Source organism: Lepisosteus platostomus, chromosome 22 (assembly GCF_059453375.1).
Source record: "Lepisosteus platostomus isolate fLepPlt1 chromosome 22, fLepPlt1.hap1, whole genome shotgun sequence".
Classification (NCBI taxonomy): domain Eukaryota; kingdom Metazoa; phylum Chordata; class Actinopteri; order Semionotiformes; family Lepisosteidae; genus Lepisosteus; species Lepisosteus platostomus.
The window spans coordinates 12,060,537-12,076,245 of NC_142632.1; the positions used below are offsets into that span (position 1 = coordinate 12,060,537).

Here is a 15,709-nt window from a genome sequence, read left to right on the forward strand (position 1 = left end):
TCCAAAAACATCAACAGCAAGTAAGCGCATCTTTATTTTGAGCTTTTGCATGTACTGCAGATATTTCTCATACAAGCAAGGAAACGTTAGCTTAGTATCTGTATTAGCACTATTTCAAGACAGACCATTACATACAGTAGGGATCAGAAACTAAGACCACAAGATTTCGTTACCAGCCTGGGGCCTTTCACAACTGATAATGACAGCGAGCCTGTGTTTCAAACCACACTCACTGGCCACTGCGTGCTGGAAACCACTCGTTTGACAGCATTAAATTACCGGCAAGGTAGATGAGCATCGCACTTATCACAACAGCCATTGGATCTCCATCTCCACTGGACCCTGCCTTTCAGCAGAAGAACAGATGAAGGTTGTGTGATCATAATTAAAAGTGCAATTAATTGTCTGATACAGCTGTTCTGCTTCACCGTAGATATTTTTATTTCGCCTAGTGTGTGTCGAATATTACTTTCAGAAACCCAGCTTGACTTGTGAGCTAGAAAACCACCACATCCCAGACTTCCAGGACTTCTGCTTCCCCTCTCCACATTCCTAACACTTCCTGTAAAAGAGAACCTCAGCACAAAGCACACCTGTGGGCATCGGCCAAGACTGGCTGTGGCGTGATGCAAGTCCCACAATCCCCCACTAAACCGGAACATGTCAACCTTCAGCCGTACCACACAGGCAGAGTAAAACCATCTCCCCCAAAAAATCTTCTATTGATTATTTTGTCAAGCAACATCTTTGCACCATCTGGAGCTCAAAGAGTAGCGTCTGCGCAGCGTGGAAGGTGTCTTCTCGTTAGCATTTCAGCTTGGCTGCGAGCTTGGTTTGACCAAAAAGCTGCTGTTGCAAACAGTCTTCCAGGCGGGGCTGCAGCCGCCATTTTGTTCTTGATGTGTGGCGAATCGGGCTCAGACAGCAGCTGACGGACCGGGGATGGCCTCCGCCTCGCTAGCCTCCATTTCGACTTTGGCCAGGAAGCGCCTGGCCAGCCGGGGGCAGTCGTACTGCAGTCTGGTGGTGTACACGGCCCGGGTGCGTTTGGGGTACACGATCGTGGTGCTCTGGTAGCGCAGGGCCCGCTGGCGGGGCTGGAACTCCAGCTGGGTCTTGTAGCGGCGCCAGGTCCGGTCGGGCAGCACCATCACCGTTTGGCTGCAGGAGGACACACCCAAGCCCACAGGCCTCAGGGAGACGTGGTGGATGTAATGGCTGTCTGATTCGTAGCGCACAGACGACTTGTACCTGCACAGAGAGACAGTGGATGGCATCAGCATCATTGCAATCAGCATGGCATGGGTTAAAAAGATACCCCCCTTCTCCCACCAGGCTCAGGCGAGGTCTTTGCCTGGACAAAATACCAGCTGGCAAACACCGCAGAATCTGGAACTGAGTGGGAGATGGATTTCACATTACTGTAGAGCATCTTCATTTTTCTGCTGACTTTTCCTACTCTTGACGTTAATGGATGAGACACCAGTCTCTGGGATATACTGTACAGTAGTCATTAAGTCACATTTTCATAAGCTGTAAAAAAATCCCAAACCATGGAATTTCACGTTCATGCAAAATATTTGATGTAAAAATTCAATGCAACAGTGCTTTAATTATATCCACCTTTGTGGGTGCAGGGCAGCCCAAATAAGCCAATGCGATAGAAATATATACGTGTAGCTGCCCTGCTAGTTCGGAGGGCAGAAGTTACCTGATTTCTTTCGGCGGCAGTGGATCAACCAGAACTCCCTCTCCATAGGACAGCAGATGCAGCCGGGGGACCGACGAAGAAGGAACAGGAGGCTGTCGAGGTACAAAGCAGAGCTGTCAGCAAAATGATGTCGAAGCCCTGTGTTATGAGGGAGCAAGTGAGGGACCTGTCAGCGCAAAACGTCCTGCCAGCAACAACAACAACACATTTGTGTCGAATGTGACGTTTCTGAGACCAGACGTTCACAGAGGTGAGCTTGAGGTTCTCTCCATTGCGCACAGACAGAATTTAACCTGGAATAACTCTGAAATAGCGGCGTTCCGGGATGCTAAGAGACAAGCAAACGGGTTTAAAAAGTACATCGTTCGCTTGGTAAATTGTAATACGTCTTTAGCACAATGAAAGGACACGGGGGAGGCTGAAGTTGTGAAGCCGTATGCTTCATGACAGATTTAGTGATCATAACATGATCGCCCCCATTTGTCAAATCTTATCACGTCTAAACTCAAATTGGATGTGAAACATCAAACCCTTGTTATCCCTGCGGCTCGCCCGCTGCATCTCCCTCCGCGTTGAGCTGCGATACAGATACTCGTCTTACGCAATTCCTTCTGTTGTACTGACACGCTGGCAAAGTTTCCTAAACCCAGCAGCGGCTTGCATGGGGAGTTTGGTAACGTCCCGAGTGAGATAACACCAGCCAGGGCAGGCTGCGTACCGCGGGCTCTTTCCTGGTCTCGGCTTCGGCGATGCCACCGCACGCTCCTCTGTCGCCGCTGACCGGAGATGGCAGCCAGGCGCTCGGGCCGGGACTTGGGGGCAAACCCGAGTCCGGGCTGTCCAGCACCTTCTCCGCTTTGCGCCTCATGTTGAGCGGGTCGTCGTCGGACACATGCTGCAGGTTGAGTCTGCCCACCATTGCTGTGGTTTATTTAAAAAATTACACTGTTTTTATGCTGTCCTTAAACGCACCTCGACCGCTCTCCCATAAAAAAAACGACTGTCACGGAGACTTATCTACACCTACCTAGAAGCGAAGTAGTATAGGTGAAATGAAACGAGCAGAAAAATATTTACGCCGGTAAATGAAACAAAATCCGAATCTATGCTTTGAAAACAATCGGTATTGCACTTGGAAGCCCATATAATTTGTGTCGCCAAGCAAGACGCAAAAAGCAGGATCTTTTTTATTTCTAAGACCAAGACAAGGCACTTTACACCGCTACCTAATTGATTTCTGACTTCCAAGGAAAGAAAAAACAATCTTGCATATCTTAACAATAATCAAACATTGACGCGTTAGCCAATTGATAAATTCGCATTCAGTCCAGCGATTGCAGTCAGTGGAGTATAAATATTGTATCTTGTACGGTTTAATCAGCTACATGTCAGATTGCGGAGAGCCCTGCCTGTCTGCCTGCCTGACTCGGCTCTCTTCTGAGACTCATTGTTTCACAAGCACTCGTGGGGAAGGAAACGCCTTTTAAACTGCCTCCCATCGCTGATTGGAGTTGTAGGCGCACGAAGGGGGGAAAAAACGTTTCAGGATTTTTCACCCGCAAATACTTTTACCTTATCAGACTAGACTTAATGGAAAGATGCCGTTCCAAGCTCACACCCCGCTGTCTGACGAGTCTTTGGATAAGGTGGGCAGAATTATTTCAGCGTGCTTTCAATTAGATACATAAATCATTAGCTTTCAATACAGCTTGTGTTATTCCTGGTATTTTTTTTTTACTTTTTGTGTTACATCATCTGAATTAAAAAGGTGAAAAGTCTTATAAGTCGATACTTGCTGAGCATAGCCTTTTACACAGGTACAACTTGTCTGAACTAATTAAAGCACAACCGAACTCCCATCTAATTTCAAAACTTTACCAAAATGAACGTCGCCTTTTTATGGAAAAAGAGTGTCCCGTACTTACAAAAAATGTCTGAACCGTGAGTTAGAAAAACAGCAGCAGTCTTGTTAAATGTATGATTTATTAGTGTCATATCGTTACCAGCTGTTATAGTCCTGCATTACAGCTTTTCTGAAAATTCACAAAGCAGTTATGAGACAGAAATATGTACAGCAGCAGAACTGGACATCTACATTTAAACATGTTTTTAACAAGTCTTTCAGAATAGTGCACTAGCCACTGTTATATTTTACATTCTGATGATGTTTACAGATCAGTGTTTGAAAACTGGAGACAGAGCTCTGGTACTTAAACCTCCCTGTAAGAGAATGGCTTCTCCTGCAGCACTCCAGGATGTAAAAGTTATCACTAGATCCATCCGTCTTCGTCCCTTCAGGGTTGTGGGAAGCTGGAGCCTATCCCAGCAAGCAACAGGGTACACCCTGGACGGGGCGCCAGTCCATCGCAGGGCAGACGCACGCACAGAAACTCAGACATGCGCGCATTCGCACCAGGGCCCATTTCCCCAGAAGCCAATTAACCCATCAGTATGTCTCTGGACTGCGGGAGGACACCAGTGCACCCAGAGGAACTCCAAGCAGACAGCACCCCAGCTCTGGAAGTGAACCCAGGGCCCCTGCACTGATAGGCATGCTATCACAAGATGTTCCGTCTTAATTCTGTTACTTTACACACCATTGCGAGAGGAGGCTTTAATCTTAAATTTCCGTCACAGTGATGTAATAGAAAATGGCTAGCTGGGTACACCTTTGGAAACGTTACTCCTGACCTTTGCTTTCGGTGGGTCAGGGTGATTGTCTGGCGTTTATTTGCCTGAGACTGTCACCACGTTGAGCTTGTATCCCAGAGGGCTGGGCAGAGAACACCCAGGCAGAGTTCCCTCCTTCTGGCTCATCGATCCCCTCTGAGAAAAGGTGAAAGCCAGGCAGGCAGACATTCTGAACTCACAGAGGGGTCAAAGGGTACTCAAGTTTCCTTGTTCCTGTACGGGATGGGGAAGGGGGGAGGTTGGGTGGGGTTAAAAACAGGATTTCCAAAAGTCCAAGATTTCCGAAAACAGGTTAAGAAAAAGGGAACACTATACGCTCATGGAACCTGAATCTATTCTCAGTGTTTTGAAACCTCCCCCAGATCAGCTGCCAAATACCCCTTGACCACAGCCTTATACAATTCTATTCCCCTGCTTCTGAAACAAGCTCTAATTAGCGCACAGCACTCCCTTCTTTGTGGTCTAATCTGCGTTCCGGCAGGGCTCTCAGATTAACACTGATAAACTCCAGAAGGAAACTGCAAAAGAGATTAAATAGGGAAGTGGTTGTTAAACAAGTCAGCACGTTGAAAGCACGTTTTATTCCCCCCCCCGTCTCTTAAGTCCTGGCAAGCCACCAGGGCTAACAGGCCAGAGCTGGTTTCAATTTGCAAAGCAGCCTGGGAAAGGAAAGAAAAGAGCAACACCACAAAATGTGGTTCCCGTTGTAACTTGGGGGTCAGAAAGTCTTGGGGTCCTTTCTGGGTTGGAAGTTTAAGGTTGTAATGTCGTGCACGAAGTATACAACTTGATCAAGAGGGAAAAAAAAAACTCTTGTAATTGATGAGCAGTGGGTGTTCCAATTTTAACATGCTGCCCCCTGTGCCATCTGCAAAGGAAGTCAGGCAGCAGTTGATTCTTACTGCAGTAATGCCGGATGCACGATCATCTCTTGGGATGTTTTATGCAAAATAAGATAGATGGGTCACCTGGCCTCATCCTGTAACCATTCTTGAGTTCCTGTGAAGCACTGTGAAATTATGTACATGACATGCTTCTTAAACGGATCCCTATCTTAATCTATCTTAACTTGTACTTAATCCTTTGTATAGCATATAGTCCACAACAATCATATGCCTAAATTGGAGTTATACATTGGAAGAAAAAGACAGCGGGTCAGAAAAGGCTGTAGAGGTATAACTCAACACTACATCATGGTTTGGAGGAACTTAATTTGTTTCATTGTAGTAATGAAATCCAGAAACATGCTTTTCCCTGTAATCACATGTATAAAAGGGCCTAACAGAAGGAAAAAAAGCCCAATAAATAAACAAAGACAGTTACATCTTCAATGATCTGCTATGATGACAGCAGAATTAATACATTTTTTCCTTAATTTTACATCTTCACTAATATCAAGTGAACGCTAATGTAACTGCATATACAAAAAGATGTCTGACATTTCTCTTCAGGAGGGGGGCTGGAGATGTTTACCGGTGGTTCAGCAATAGAGAAGGTGAAAATGAGAGGCAGGAGATGACCCGGTCCCGAGCTCACAGTCTCTTCTTGATGAGCTTCTCCAGTTTGCGGATCCGGGAGGACTCCTGCTCGGGCGTGGGGGTGCTGAAGGACAGAGAGGAGCCCCCGTCCGCGCCGGAGGGGGGAGTGGGCAGCCTCTGCCGGAAGAGCTCCAGCACGCTGCTCTGCTCACTGCGCTTCAGGCCCTGCGAGAGAAGCAGGGGGGAGTGGGAAACAGAGGAGTCAGGAAAGAGGAACCCTCCCATCCCCAGAGTCCTGGAGAAAGGCACCTCCTTTTATGCTCTCTCTGAGTCCGTTTTACAGCATAACTTTCAGTACACCTTTATTTTCTACAACCCGAATTCACATAGGATGAGAGGTATTTGAAGTGGCACAAACTAAGAAATGAAGCTTGAGAGTAAATAATGAAGAAGGAATCCATATTCTCTCCACGCTAAGTAGGACAAAACCAAAAGAGCTGAGTAAGATTCAGCTAGACCACTGAAATGTTCACACTGCTGAAGATCTTAAAATCCCCCATATCAAATATCCAGCATTATTTTAAGATACATTTACAAACTATTATGCCAAATGGAATCCCTCCGTGTTTTGGGGGGCTATGAACTGAATCTGAAAGCGCCTAACCTAGTTCACAAAATAAAATTAGATTTGGAGAGGGGTGAAGATGACGTGTTTGAATACTTTGCAGCCATATCCACCCTGCAGCTCACAGCTGGCAGCCCACAAAACTGAGGTACTGACCCTCCGTGGTCATTAAAATTCCAAGGGTGTCTCTTGAAAACAGTAGGGGTGTAACCCTGGCGCCCTGGCCAAATTCCCCATTGGCCTTTACCAATCATGGCCTCCTAATAATCCCCATCTCCCTAACTGGCTTCATCACTCTGCTCTCCTCCAGAGCTGGTGTGTGGGGAGCGTACTGGTGCACTTTGCTGCTGTCCCATCACCCAGGTGGGGCCGCACACTGGTGGTGGTGGAGGGGAGTCTCCATTACCTGTAAAGCGCTTTGAGTGGCGTGTCCAGAAGGGCAATATATAAGTGTAAGGAGTTATTAATTATTCCGGAGCAAGATATTAATGTGGTGTTTCGGCTCTGGCTCGGACATCGCATGAGAGACGGTGTGGGAAACGGACTGTGGCGCCAGGGCTTGCCTTCATGTCGAGGATCTTCTGGAATGTCTCCGGGTTTCCGTCGGCCAGCAGCTTGATGTAGTTGTCCACAAACGCAACAGAGGGCTCGTGGGGGGCCATGACCACCTGGGGAGACAGAGCAGCTCGGGTGAGGTCAGACCTAGTCTGCAGGCAGGCTAAGAGAGCTGCTACAGTGCCGACAGGAAGAGGGGGGAGAAGGAGAACTTTAAACACTGTTTTGGACAAGAATAGGAGATTAGTTCAATATATCATGAGAAAAAAAATGCTTTCAGACAAAAAAAAGTAAAAAAAGATCCACTGTAAGCGAACTTCAGAACACAATGTAATAGAATAAATAAAAATATTTACTTATATGAGCTGAATTTAAGCTGATTGAATATGGACAATATGGAGCCAGTTAAACAACAAGCTGCAAATTCTACATCTGTAAAACAGAATCCTCAAAAACAGATTGCAAAGGATTTTTAAGTTTTTAAAAATGGCAGCTATTTCAGAAAAACAGACTATTACTATACTATTTGTATACAAAAGGAATTACACAGCACAGTCATGAATACTCTACAAAAAGTTTAAATTTCAAATGGGAAAGGACAGGTAATGTATCAGTAGCATTGAATACCATGTACTATACATGTACTACTGTACTATACAAGATGATTCATTTTAAGGAGCAAACCAAATGGTTAAATGAAACAATAAAAGCTTTAATTTAATGAAAACCTCTGAAAATCCACTGCGCACTGGCATCAGAAAAGCCTAATCTTGATTGCAAAGTGGTCTAGAACCAAGTCAGTTATGCTAAATGTCTTTCTTATGGGACCAAAAAAAAAAAAGACTGAGGAAAATTGGTAACAGGGCTTTGAGCATTATTTATATCTCGTTACTAAAGCAAGTGCGTGACGTCTGGGTACGAGCCGACAGAAGTCCGCAGCTCCTGCTGTGTACGGCACCCGGGTGGGGGGCAGGAATAGCTGTGCGGGTGGGGAGAGAGAAGGACACGGAATGGCAGGGGACTGTCTGGAATTCCAAGGGTTCTTCCCCTCGGCTGAATGATTTACTTAGCAACTGTCCTGGCCGCGATCCAAGGAGCTGAAGGGGCCTTGCTGTGGTTAGGTTGTAAAACCCAAGCCTGGGGCTGGATTTTCCATTCACTCCCAAGAAGCAGTCAACTGCAGCAGGGAGAGGGCCATGGCAAAATGAGCTTGGGGAAAACACTCAAGTCACAGGACATGGGCTGCATTTCATATTTCACTATTTTACAGCATAAGGAGCTACGAGAGAAAACGGCAAGGAGATAAGAATATGAACCCAAAAAAGGGTGTTCATACAACATGTTAGATGGTGGTCAGACACTAGCACTTTGGAAATTCTTATCAGAAACCTTGTAATATAACAGAGGTCAAAATTGTTGCATAAACCAGTGTGCATGTTCTTCTTAGAGAGTAAGAAAAACTACACCTGAACTTTTTTTTGCAAGAAAATAACTGTTAAGAGCAGGAGAGGAGACATCTTCTGTAATTACACCATTGTCAATAAATACATTAATAAATAATTGGATATTCCTGCCCCGTTTCAGTTTAACTGGAGTGAAAGAATTGATAAGCTTTATTTTAGATTTTCTTACAAATAGTGTTATTTGCAAAGCACTTTCAGCATGCACCACAGATGGTAACAATTACTTTCAAGATATCTGGGTCAGTAAAGTTAATTAAACATGAAGTAAAAAAACAGATGCATTCGGTGTACACTTTCTCAAAGTGTAGGATAAGGCTAACAGTGTCCTTCAACTTCCCAAGACCCTCACAGGAAACCTTCTATCAACACTTTGAGAAAACACACACAGAACTTGACTGCGTGTCTGTTCAACATTTAATTGTGTCAAACACATTAGCGCAGAAAAGTGTTTATAGCATGACCTTCCTAGTATTCTTTAATGTACGTATTTCTATGCTGAAATGCACTGTCAAATTCGTAGCAACTGTCTAATCATACAAGTCTTGAGGTGCCTTTTGCTTTCTAACCAATGCACATGGAAAAAAAAACTCCGATAAAAACAGACAAGTCTCTTAGTACCTGGACTGATCTGAAAATGCCCTAGAATGATTAGGAAAGGATGAAAGTGAATTCCCGACATGGGGAATCTAGGAGGGGAGACTGCGGACAAAGAGCTGGGAGGGTGAGGCGCATGCCATTGTATCTCTGGGCCACAGCTGGGCCAGCAGGCTGGGAGACGAGCTGTGTTTATGCTAGACTCTCAGGAGGGCCCTGCGGCTCTGTATATTTGGAGGCCAGAGGCCCAGACACTAACTCAACAAGCCGTCTGCTGGCAGCTGCCCTCTCATCAAACCCTGCACATGATGCTTGTGCCTCAGCTGCTTCTCGCTTCCTTTAGCTGTTCTTAGACATCTACCTTGTGCTGGTATGCTATGATTAAAGTAATATGGAGCCCGCTGAGGGTACACAGTAACAAACCTGCAGTCTTGTTTAATGCATGAACCATTATTTACAATGTTAAGCATACCAGGTATCAAGGTTTTAGTCAATTATTCTTCCTAAAGAGTGAGCACAAGCAAAATAAAGGGATGGAAAGAACCTTAATGGAGGAATCTGTTTTCTGAAAATTGAATGTAGCAGATTAGCCTCCCCCTTCTGTCGGGTTTTCAAAAAGCACGTGTGTGCCCTGTATATTCCACTCACCTACCTGAGGTGGGAGCGCAGCAAGTTGCATGACGAAGCATTGACACGTGCAATATCAAAGACCACAGCTCCTAAGTAACTGCAAAGTGGATTTGCACACAGAAAACAGCTGCCCACCTTCAGGATCATCTCTGCGCGCGTCATGCCTTTCACAACGATCTTGGTATAGCTGGCAGGTGCTTTGCGGACCACCTGGGACCCAATGGAGGGCAGATCCAGCAGCACTGTTTTGAGGGAGTGGGTGTCCAGCAGCAGCTGCCAAAACACAGGAAGACCAGATTCAATATATTTTTCTTCATAAGAAACTAGATAATCAGTCTGCCCATTCAGGTCCCAGCACTAATAATCTTTATTCTCCGTTGGGTCGACAGTATTTCAATATGCTGGGCACTTCAGCAGCTGCTGCTGAGTGGACAGGCATGGAGCCTGAATGATGTCTGTAATCTAGATACCAATAGCAACTCAGTTAGTCGGCCAGACAGGTATGCATATATACTAAAAATACAATTTATAGACCATTTCTCTGATATGGTGAGAAACTTGAATAACAAGCAGATAATCTTGATAAGCCCTCCACTAAATAAAGTTTTATATTCCAACAGCTGTTTTTTCACAATGATAATAATTTAACACCTAATAGTTGAATAATCCCAAATATTTGTTCAGCTGCTTTTGAAGTATCTTAAACAGATTAACGTTACTCTGAACCTTTGTGGTTGCAACACTAGATATCACCATTATAACCTAACGTGGATGCTATTAACATTAACGTTTAATGGACTGCAGATGAAGGATTTGGTTCAGGATTTGGAAACATTTACTTAAAAACTGAAACCAGCCAGATTTCTCCTGGTGACAGTGAGCCACACGAATGAAACAGAGATTCTGCAAGGCTTTTCTTGAAACAGGAAGGGGTAAGGGGCCTGCATCATTCAGGAAGCCCTGTCGACTGTCCTTTCCAGAGCCTCCCTGCCAGGAGCCCCAGTCTCCCCCCTTATTGTACCTGCTCCGCTCCCACCATGCTGATAGGCTTGCACCTGAACAAGTGGTTGATGAACTTCGGAATAAAAGAGCTGCGAGGGCGAGAGAAAACCGTAAAATAAGGGAATGGAATTAGAAAAAGTCTTCTAAAAAAACAATGTGCTTGCGTCTCAAAAAGGAAACCGAGATACTCACTTGGCAAACTTGATGCAAAACTGGGTGAAGTACTTGCGTGTGGAGGCCAGGTTGTCTCTGATGACGGGGACGTTCTGTTTGATGTGCATGATGACGGAGGTGACATAGGGGCTCTGGTCCCCCACGTGCTCCACGTTCTGCCACGGCATCTGGTCACAGTGCAGAACAGTCTCAATTAAAAGAGATCCTAGGAAAAGCCTTTTTGTTAAAACCTTTGAAGCAAAGCACTGGCAATGGCCACAAATGACTGCTAATGGATCTCTGTTGGGCTGACAGTGTTTCAAAATGCTGGGCACTTCAACAGCTGCTGCTGAGTGATCAGGCATAGGGCCTGAAGGATGTCTGTAATCTAGATAGCAATTGCAATTCAGTACCTGTACAGTCAGCCAGACTGCGCAGTACGCAGTATGCAGATATATTAAAAATGCAATTTATAGAACATCTCTCTGACATGATAAGAAACTGCCGAATAACTGGCAGACAATCATGATAAACATTCTACTAAAAAAGTTTTATATTATATAATGGCCAAAAATGACTGTTAAAATGGGCTTGTGTCTTATTAATCAGAAACACCAACTTCTACCAGCATGCAAATTCTAGGTCATTACAATGACAGTGCCAGGCAACAGGAGAAGCTCTCTACAGTGACCTACCTTGCTCATGGCGGAGAGAGCAGGGTCACAGGCTGCGTCCAGGTCCTGGACAAGGAGCTGGATACTGTTTGATATCACACTATGAAACATAACACACATGACTATTCTTGTTAATATTTCCTCTTTTTTTAACACCCTGATGTATCTTATCCGCTTCAAATCCACGTGCCTCCCACACTCATCAGACAAAATGATGCAAAAAAAAAGGCTATATTTTGCAACATACGGCAAAAACAGACTATATTACGTTTCTTCCTCAGAAGTGCTATCGACAGCACCCTGCCCACATCCTGGATATGGAACAGCATCAGAGCCGACGGAGAATGGATGAGGCGAACTTTACGTGCTGAAGGTGTCCATCTCCCCCGTCAAGTTAATCCTCTCTGCGAGGCTCTTGTCAACTTTCTCCTTCAGCTTCTCTTCAAGCTAGGGGGGACAAAACATGAAAATTAGGGCTGAGGGGCATTCGGATCTTGCTCTGCCCAGGAGGTTCTTTCCTGCAGAGCGTGCCAGTTTGCCAGGAGACTGTGCCACTGCGTGCTGACCTGCTGCGTGGTGGCCAGGCAGTACTCGGCGGTGCTGAGGATGCTGCAGATCAGGCACAGCTCCTCCACGGTGAACTTGGCCACCTCTGAGCCCTCCTTCTCCTTCAGCAGACTGCTGATGGTCAGACCCCCACTGCTACTGCTGGTCCTACACAATGATAAAGAGCAGACACAGCTCACAGCTGCACGCAGCACAAGAAGCTCTGCAAGCTTTGGAATCCCAACCATATAACCACAGCAAGACCAGTAAGCTTTTAATATTTTTTTTCTACGCTACTTAACTTATTTAAAGGATTTATAAAATACAAAATTTACAAAGCACAATATCCAATGTGATAACTACCTTCTGATATTATCAGTGTTTTTCTATACATAATGTTAACTGTCAGTAGTTACCCTAAGTTCAATAATTGTACAAAATCTTTATAGCTTTATAAACTGCCAAGTGGACTTAACTAAAATTCAATGGATAATGGTTATAACAGGCATTACACTGCAGTGACTCTTCCGTTTATCATGTTCCAAAGTGTGACGTAAACCGTAATCTGCTGTAGCTCTTAGTTCACACACAGTCACCAGCACTATGTCTGTAAAAATACCCAGTCATTAAAAACAGAGGCAAACTAAACAGATACTTTAAAAGAAAAATTTGAAAGCACATCTTTAATCAACCACATAGTTCCTTTTGCTTTCTAGCAAAGCGAGATCACAGAAAGTGTCCCATCACATCAGGTGGTACAGCGCTCACTTGGGCAGGTTCCCGGAGAGGATCTTCCAAGCGTACTCGCGGAGGTACTTCTGGAAGATAGTGGACAGAGCGATCATGGGCTCCCCTGTGCTCAGCTGGGAGCACTGCACCATGCACTTCTTGTAGTAGACAAACAGGTCTGCACAGCTGGGCAGCACGGCCCCCCCCTCCTCGGAGTTCACTTTCGGGGGGCCCTGCGCGCGGAAATCTGCTACAAACCGGTCGATCAGCTCCCCCAAGTTTCTGAAACACACACAATACAGAGGAAACCACAGAAGGTGAAAAGGAGCAGTAATAATGAAGGTAGAGGCTGTAGTACACAGTGCCATCCAAAGAGAAGGAACAAAGTGAAATTGTCCAGTTTCCTCACCAACTTTTGTGTACTAATCAGGTCATCCAAGTCCACCTGAAGTCAAAATGTCTGGTAGAGCTCTGGTAATATAATCTGTTTTGTAACTTAATTATATTATCTTAGAGAAAATGCTACTCTGTTTAATTCTACTAGATTTTGTGGTAGTAACTTTGGAAGCACCATAAAATAAGATGGAGATAATGAAAAACTGTGCAGTCCCTTTGAACAGGGAAAGCTTTTTACAGCATTTTACAGCTGGAACAAGATCTTTTTCTGTTCTGCTCATGGACAGACGACAAACTGAACAATGAGAACAGATCATCCAGGACAGGCCCAGGAATTAGATTCCTGGTCTGAAGCAGAGGCAGGGACCGAAAAACTGCATCTCTCATGCTCAGCTACTTCCAGCCCACAGATAATTGGAAAATCCTAAATTATCCCCCCAACCCAAATGCTCTCTCCCTCCTTCACAAATCTTGCAGCGGAGCACTAGAGATTGTGGGAAGAGGTGCAATCTGCTGATGAGGCACTTTTCAGTCAGTCTGAAGCTTCTGTGGTCATGCAACTAATGGGAAACATTTCTACTTCAGTGTACAAACAGAGAGTGAGACCAATTTTTGGATGGAGAAAGCACAGCTAAGGGCCACAAAGGCCTCCGCGCAACAGTCCATACACTGTTGTTTACAACCCTGTGTGAGCCTTTTCTTGACCTGCTTAGAAGCATGACTAACTTCTTGAATATTCATCCCATGCTTGAGGTGAGTGAGTGCCGCCTTCTTTATTTCCTGCACTGAATGGCTGACTCAGTTTCACTGTTATTTGTATAAACATCAAAGTGATCAAGAAGACCATGCTCAATTAGTGTCCTAAGATGATGATTGGCTGTCAGACCCTTCTTGGATTTCATCAGAAGATGCTATTCCTCCCAGACAAAAAAGAAGCATGCGTCACCAGGAGTTTTTCCCGGTAAAATCACTTAATTTGAGGAAACACAGGGGTCAGTGCAACACTTTTTGTGGATCCCCAAAGAAAACCGAAAACCCTTCCCAATCTGAAGGAAAATAATATTTTGTTTGGTACTGTTTTGCTATTTTAGCTGTGTGCTTCTGCTCCTTTGCTTCAGGTCAGCATGTTCCCGTGTTTCCCAGCATGTGACTCACTTATCCTGGGACTCGATGTAGACGTAGAGGTGTGGTTCAAAGCACTTGGACACAATGCCGTGGAAAGGGTTGTCTGGGGCCTTAGGCTTCTTCGGCTGAGAAGAGGAAAATTTTGGTCATTTACGCCATGGAAAATACCACTGTGTTTATCTTTTAACAGGATCTCTTACAAGCAGTTAAAGAACAAAACTCCCCCTGAGATGTAAACATTGAATCCACTGCTTTTTAAACATATGCTTATGACAGGAAAGCAGACAAGATCTGCTTTAAAAGATTAGCACTGCGCTGGTCTTGACATCACGACGGACAGGGTTTTTCATGCAAGGTCTCGGTCCCTTTAATAAAAGATGCTTTAATGAAAAGGAGTATAATGGCAGGAGAACAGCTGAAGAAGGAGAGGCACAGGCTCAGGGCTTCAGTCACTCAAGTTGGAATGTGTGACAGTGCGATTCCACGAGAAAAATGAAAAACAAAATGACTCCCACATTGCGACGCTTTGAAACGAAAGTGCTTTCAAAGATTAAAGCATGCTCACAGGCTCGACACCAGCAGAGCAGCGGCGGACAGTACAGGGAGAACACCCCCGACACAGGTCACGGGTGGATCGGACTCACCCTCTCGAGCTCTTCTTCCTTCTCCAGAACCGAGTCCTCACTGCCTGGCTCGTCCTCCAGAAAAGGGTTCGTGGAGGGTGGGGGCGGCTCTGGCTTTTTCTGGAAAAAGAACAGCGATAACCCCATTCCCAACACGTTCCAGAGAAATCCGAGAGGTTGTTCGGTTTTTAGCAGGTTTATATCAGGTCTGCAAAAGTGATTGTTTCCTGACAGATTTAAAAACAAGCATGAATTGCACGTAAACCCTCCACTGGTCCCTGGGCCTGACCCTCACCCCTGCTGCGTCGCTCAGAGTGCTGCCCGTGAAGCGCTTGGCCAGAAGCCCCTCGAAGTTGGTCGTTCTCTGGATCGCGAAGAGCAGCAGCTTCACCTCGATCTCCCGGGCTCTTGCTCGCATGAGCTTGGCCAGCTCGGTCCTGATGAACAGACCCAGACGCCAGTCAGAACCGAGCTTTCTACATGCGTAAACGGCACAGCAGATGAGCAGTCGGGTCCATACAAGCATAAAAAGAGATTCAGTTGTTTAAAAGCCACCAAGCCTTCAGTTTCTACTGTCAATATCTAAACTGTTTGGTCACCTTCATTAGTACAAATTTAACAGGCCATCATAAAGGAAATGACAGTTACCTGCTTCCAAGAAAATGAGTAGAACTTACTTCACAGACAAAAATCTTAGCAAAAAAATATGTAAAA

General features: G+C 45.2%; 2 protein-coding genes across 3 annotated transcripts in view; both read right to left on the bottom strand.

Annotated features, from left to right (window-relative positions):
* On the bottom strand, nt 1–6,005 carry rflnb (refilin B). 2 transcript variants are annotated; one of them, XM_088616537.1, is made up of 4 exons: nt 5,876–6,005; nt 2,430–2,632; nt 1,712–1,803; nt 1–1,251 (listed from the first exon to the last, which is right to left on the bottom strand). In XM_088616537.1, exons 2-4 carry the CDS (start codon nt 2,628–2,630, stop codon nt 918–920), a joined length of 627 nt encoding a protein of 208 aa, XP_088472663.1. In that variant the 5' UTR covers nt 2,631–2,632; nt 5,876–6,005; the 3' UTR covers nt 1–917. The 2 variants fall into 2 exon arrangements, with proteins under 2 accessions (XP_088472663.1, XP_088472662.1); XM_088616536.1 differs by lacking the exon at nt 5,876–6,005 and adding an exon at nt 2,739–3,539.
* Nucleotides 3,676–15,709, bottom strand: part of vps53 (VPS53 subunit of GARP complex) — a 26,216-nt gene continuing 14,182 nt past the window's right edge. The window contains exons 11-22 of the mRNA XM_088616531.1: nt 15,291–15,432; nt 15,017–15,115; nt 14,403–14,497; nt 12,891–13,133; nt 12,143–12,290; nt 11,941–12,023; nt 11,598–11,676; nt 10,942–11,090; nt 10,769–10,838; nt 9,883–10,020; nt 7,069–7,173; nt 3,676–6,105 (exon numbers count right to left, since the gene is read on the bottom strand). Coding sequence (XP_088472657.1) covers nt 5,935–6,105; nt 7,069–7,173; nt 9,883–10,020; nt 10,769–10,838; nt 10,942–11,090; nt 11,598–11,676; nt 11,941–12,023; nt 12,143–12,290; nt 12,891–13,133; nt 14,403–14,497; nt 15,017–15,115; nt 15,291–15,432 — 1,522 coding nt within the window. The 3' untranslated portion in view covers nt 3,676–5,934. The remainder of the gene's footprint in view (nt 6,106–7,068; nt 7,174–9,882; nt 10,021–10,768; nt 10,839–10,941; nt 11,091–11,597; nt 11,677–11,940; nt 12,024–12,142; nt 12,291–12,890; nt 13,134–14,402; nt 14,498–15,016; nt 15,116–15,290; nt 15,433–15,709) is intronic.

Coding starts and splice junctions, on each gene's coding strand:
- rflnb (XM_088616537.1), bottom strand. CDS start 2,630: ATGGTGGGCAGACTCAACCTGCAGCATGTGTCCGACGACGACCCGCTC. Junction 1,804..2,429: donor AGACCAGGAAAGAGCCCGCG/GTACGCAGCCTG, acceptor GTACCTCGACAG/CCTCCTGTTCCTTCTTCGTC. Junction 1,252..1,711: donor CTGCCGCCGAAAGAAATCAG/GTAACTTCTGCC, acceptor CTCTCTGTGCAG/GTACAAGTCGTCTGTGCGCT.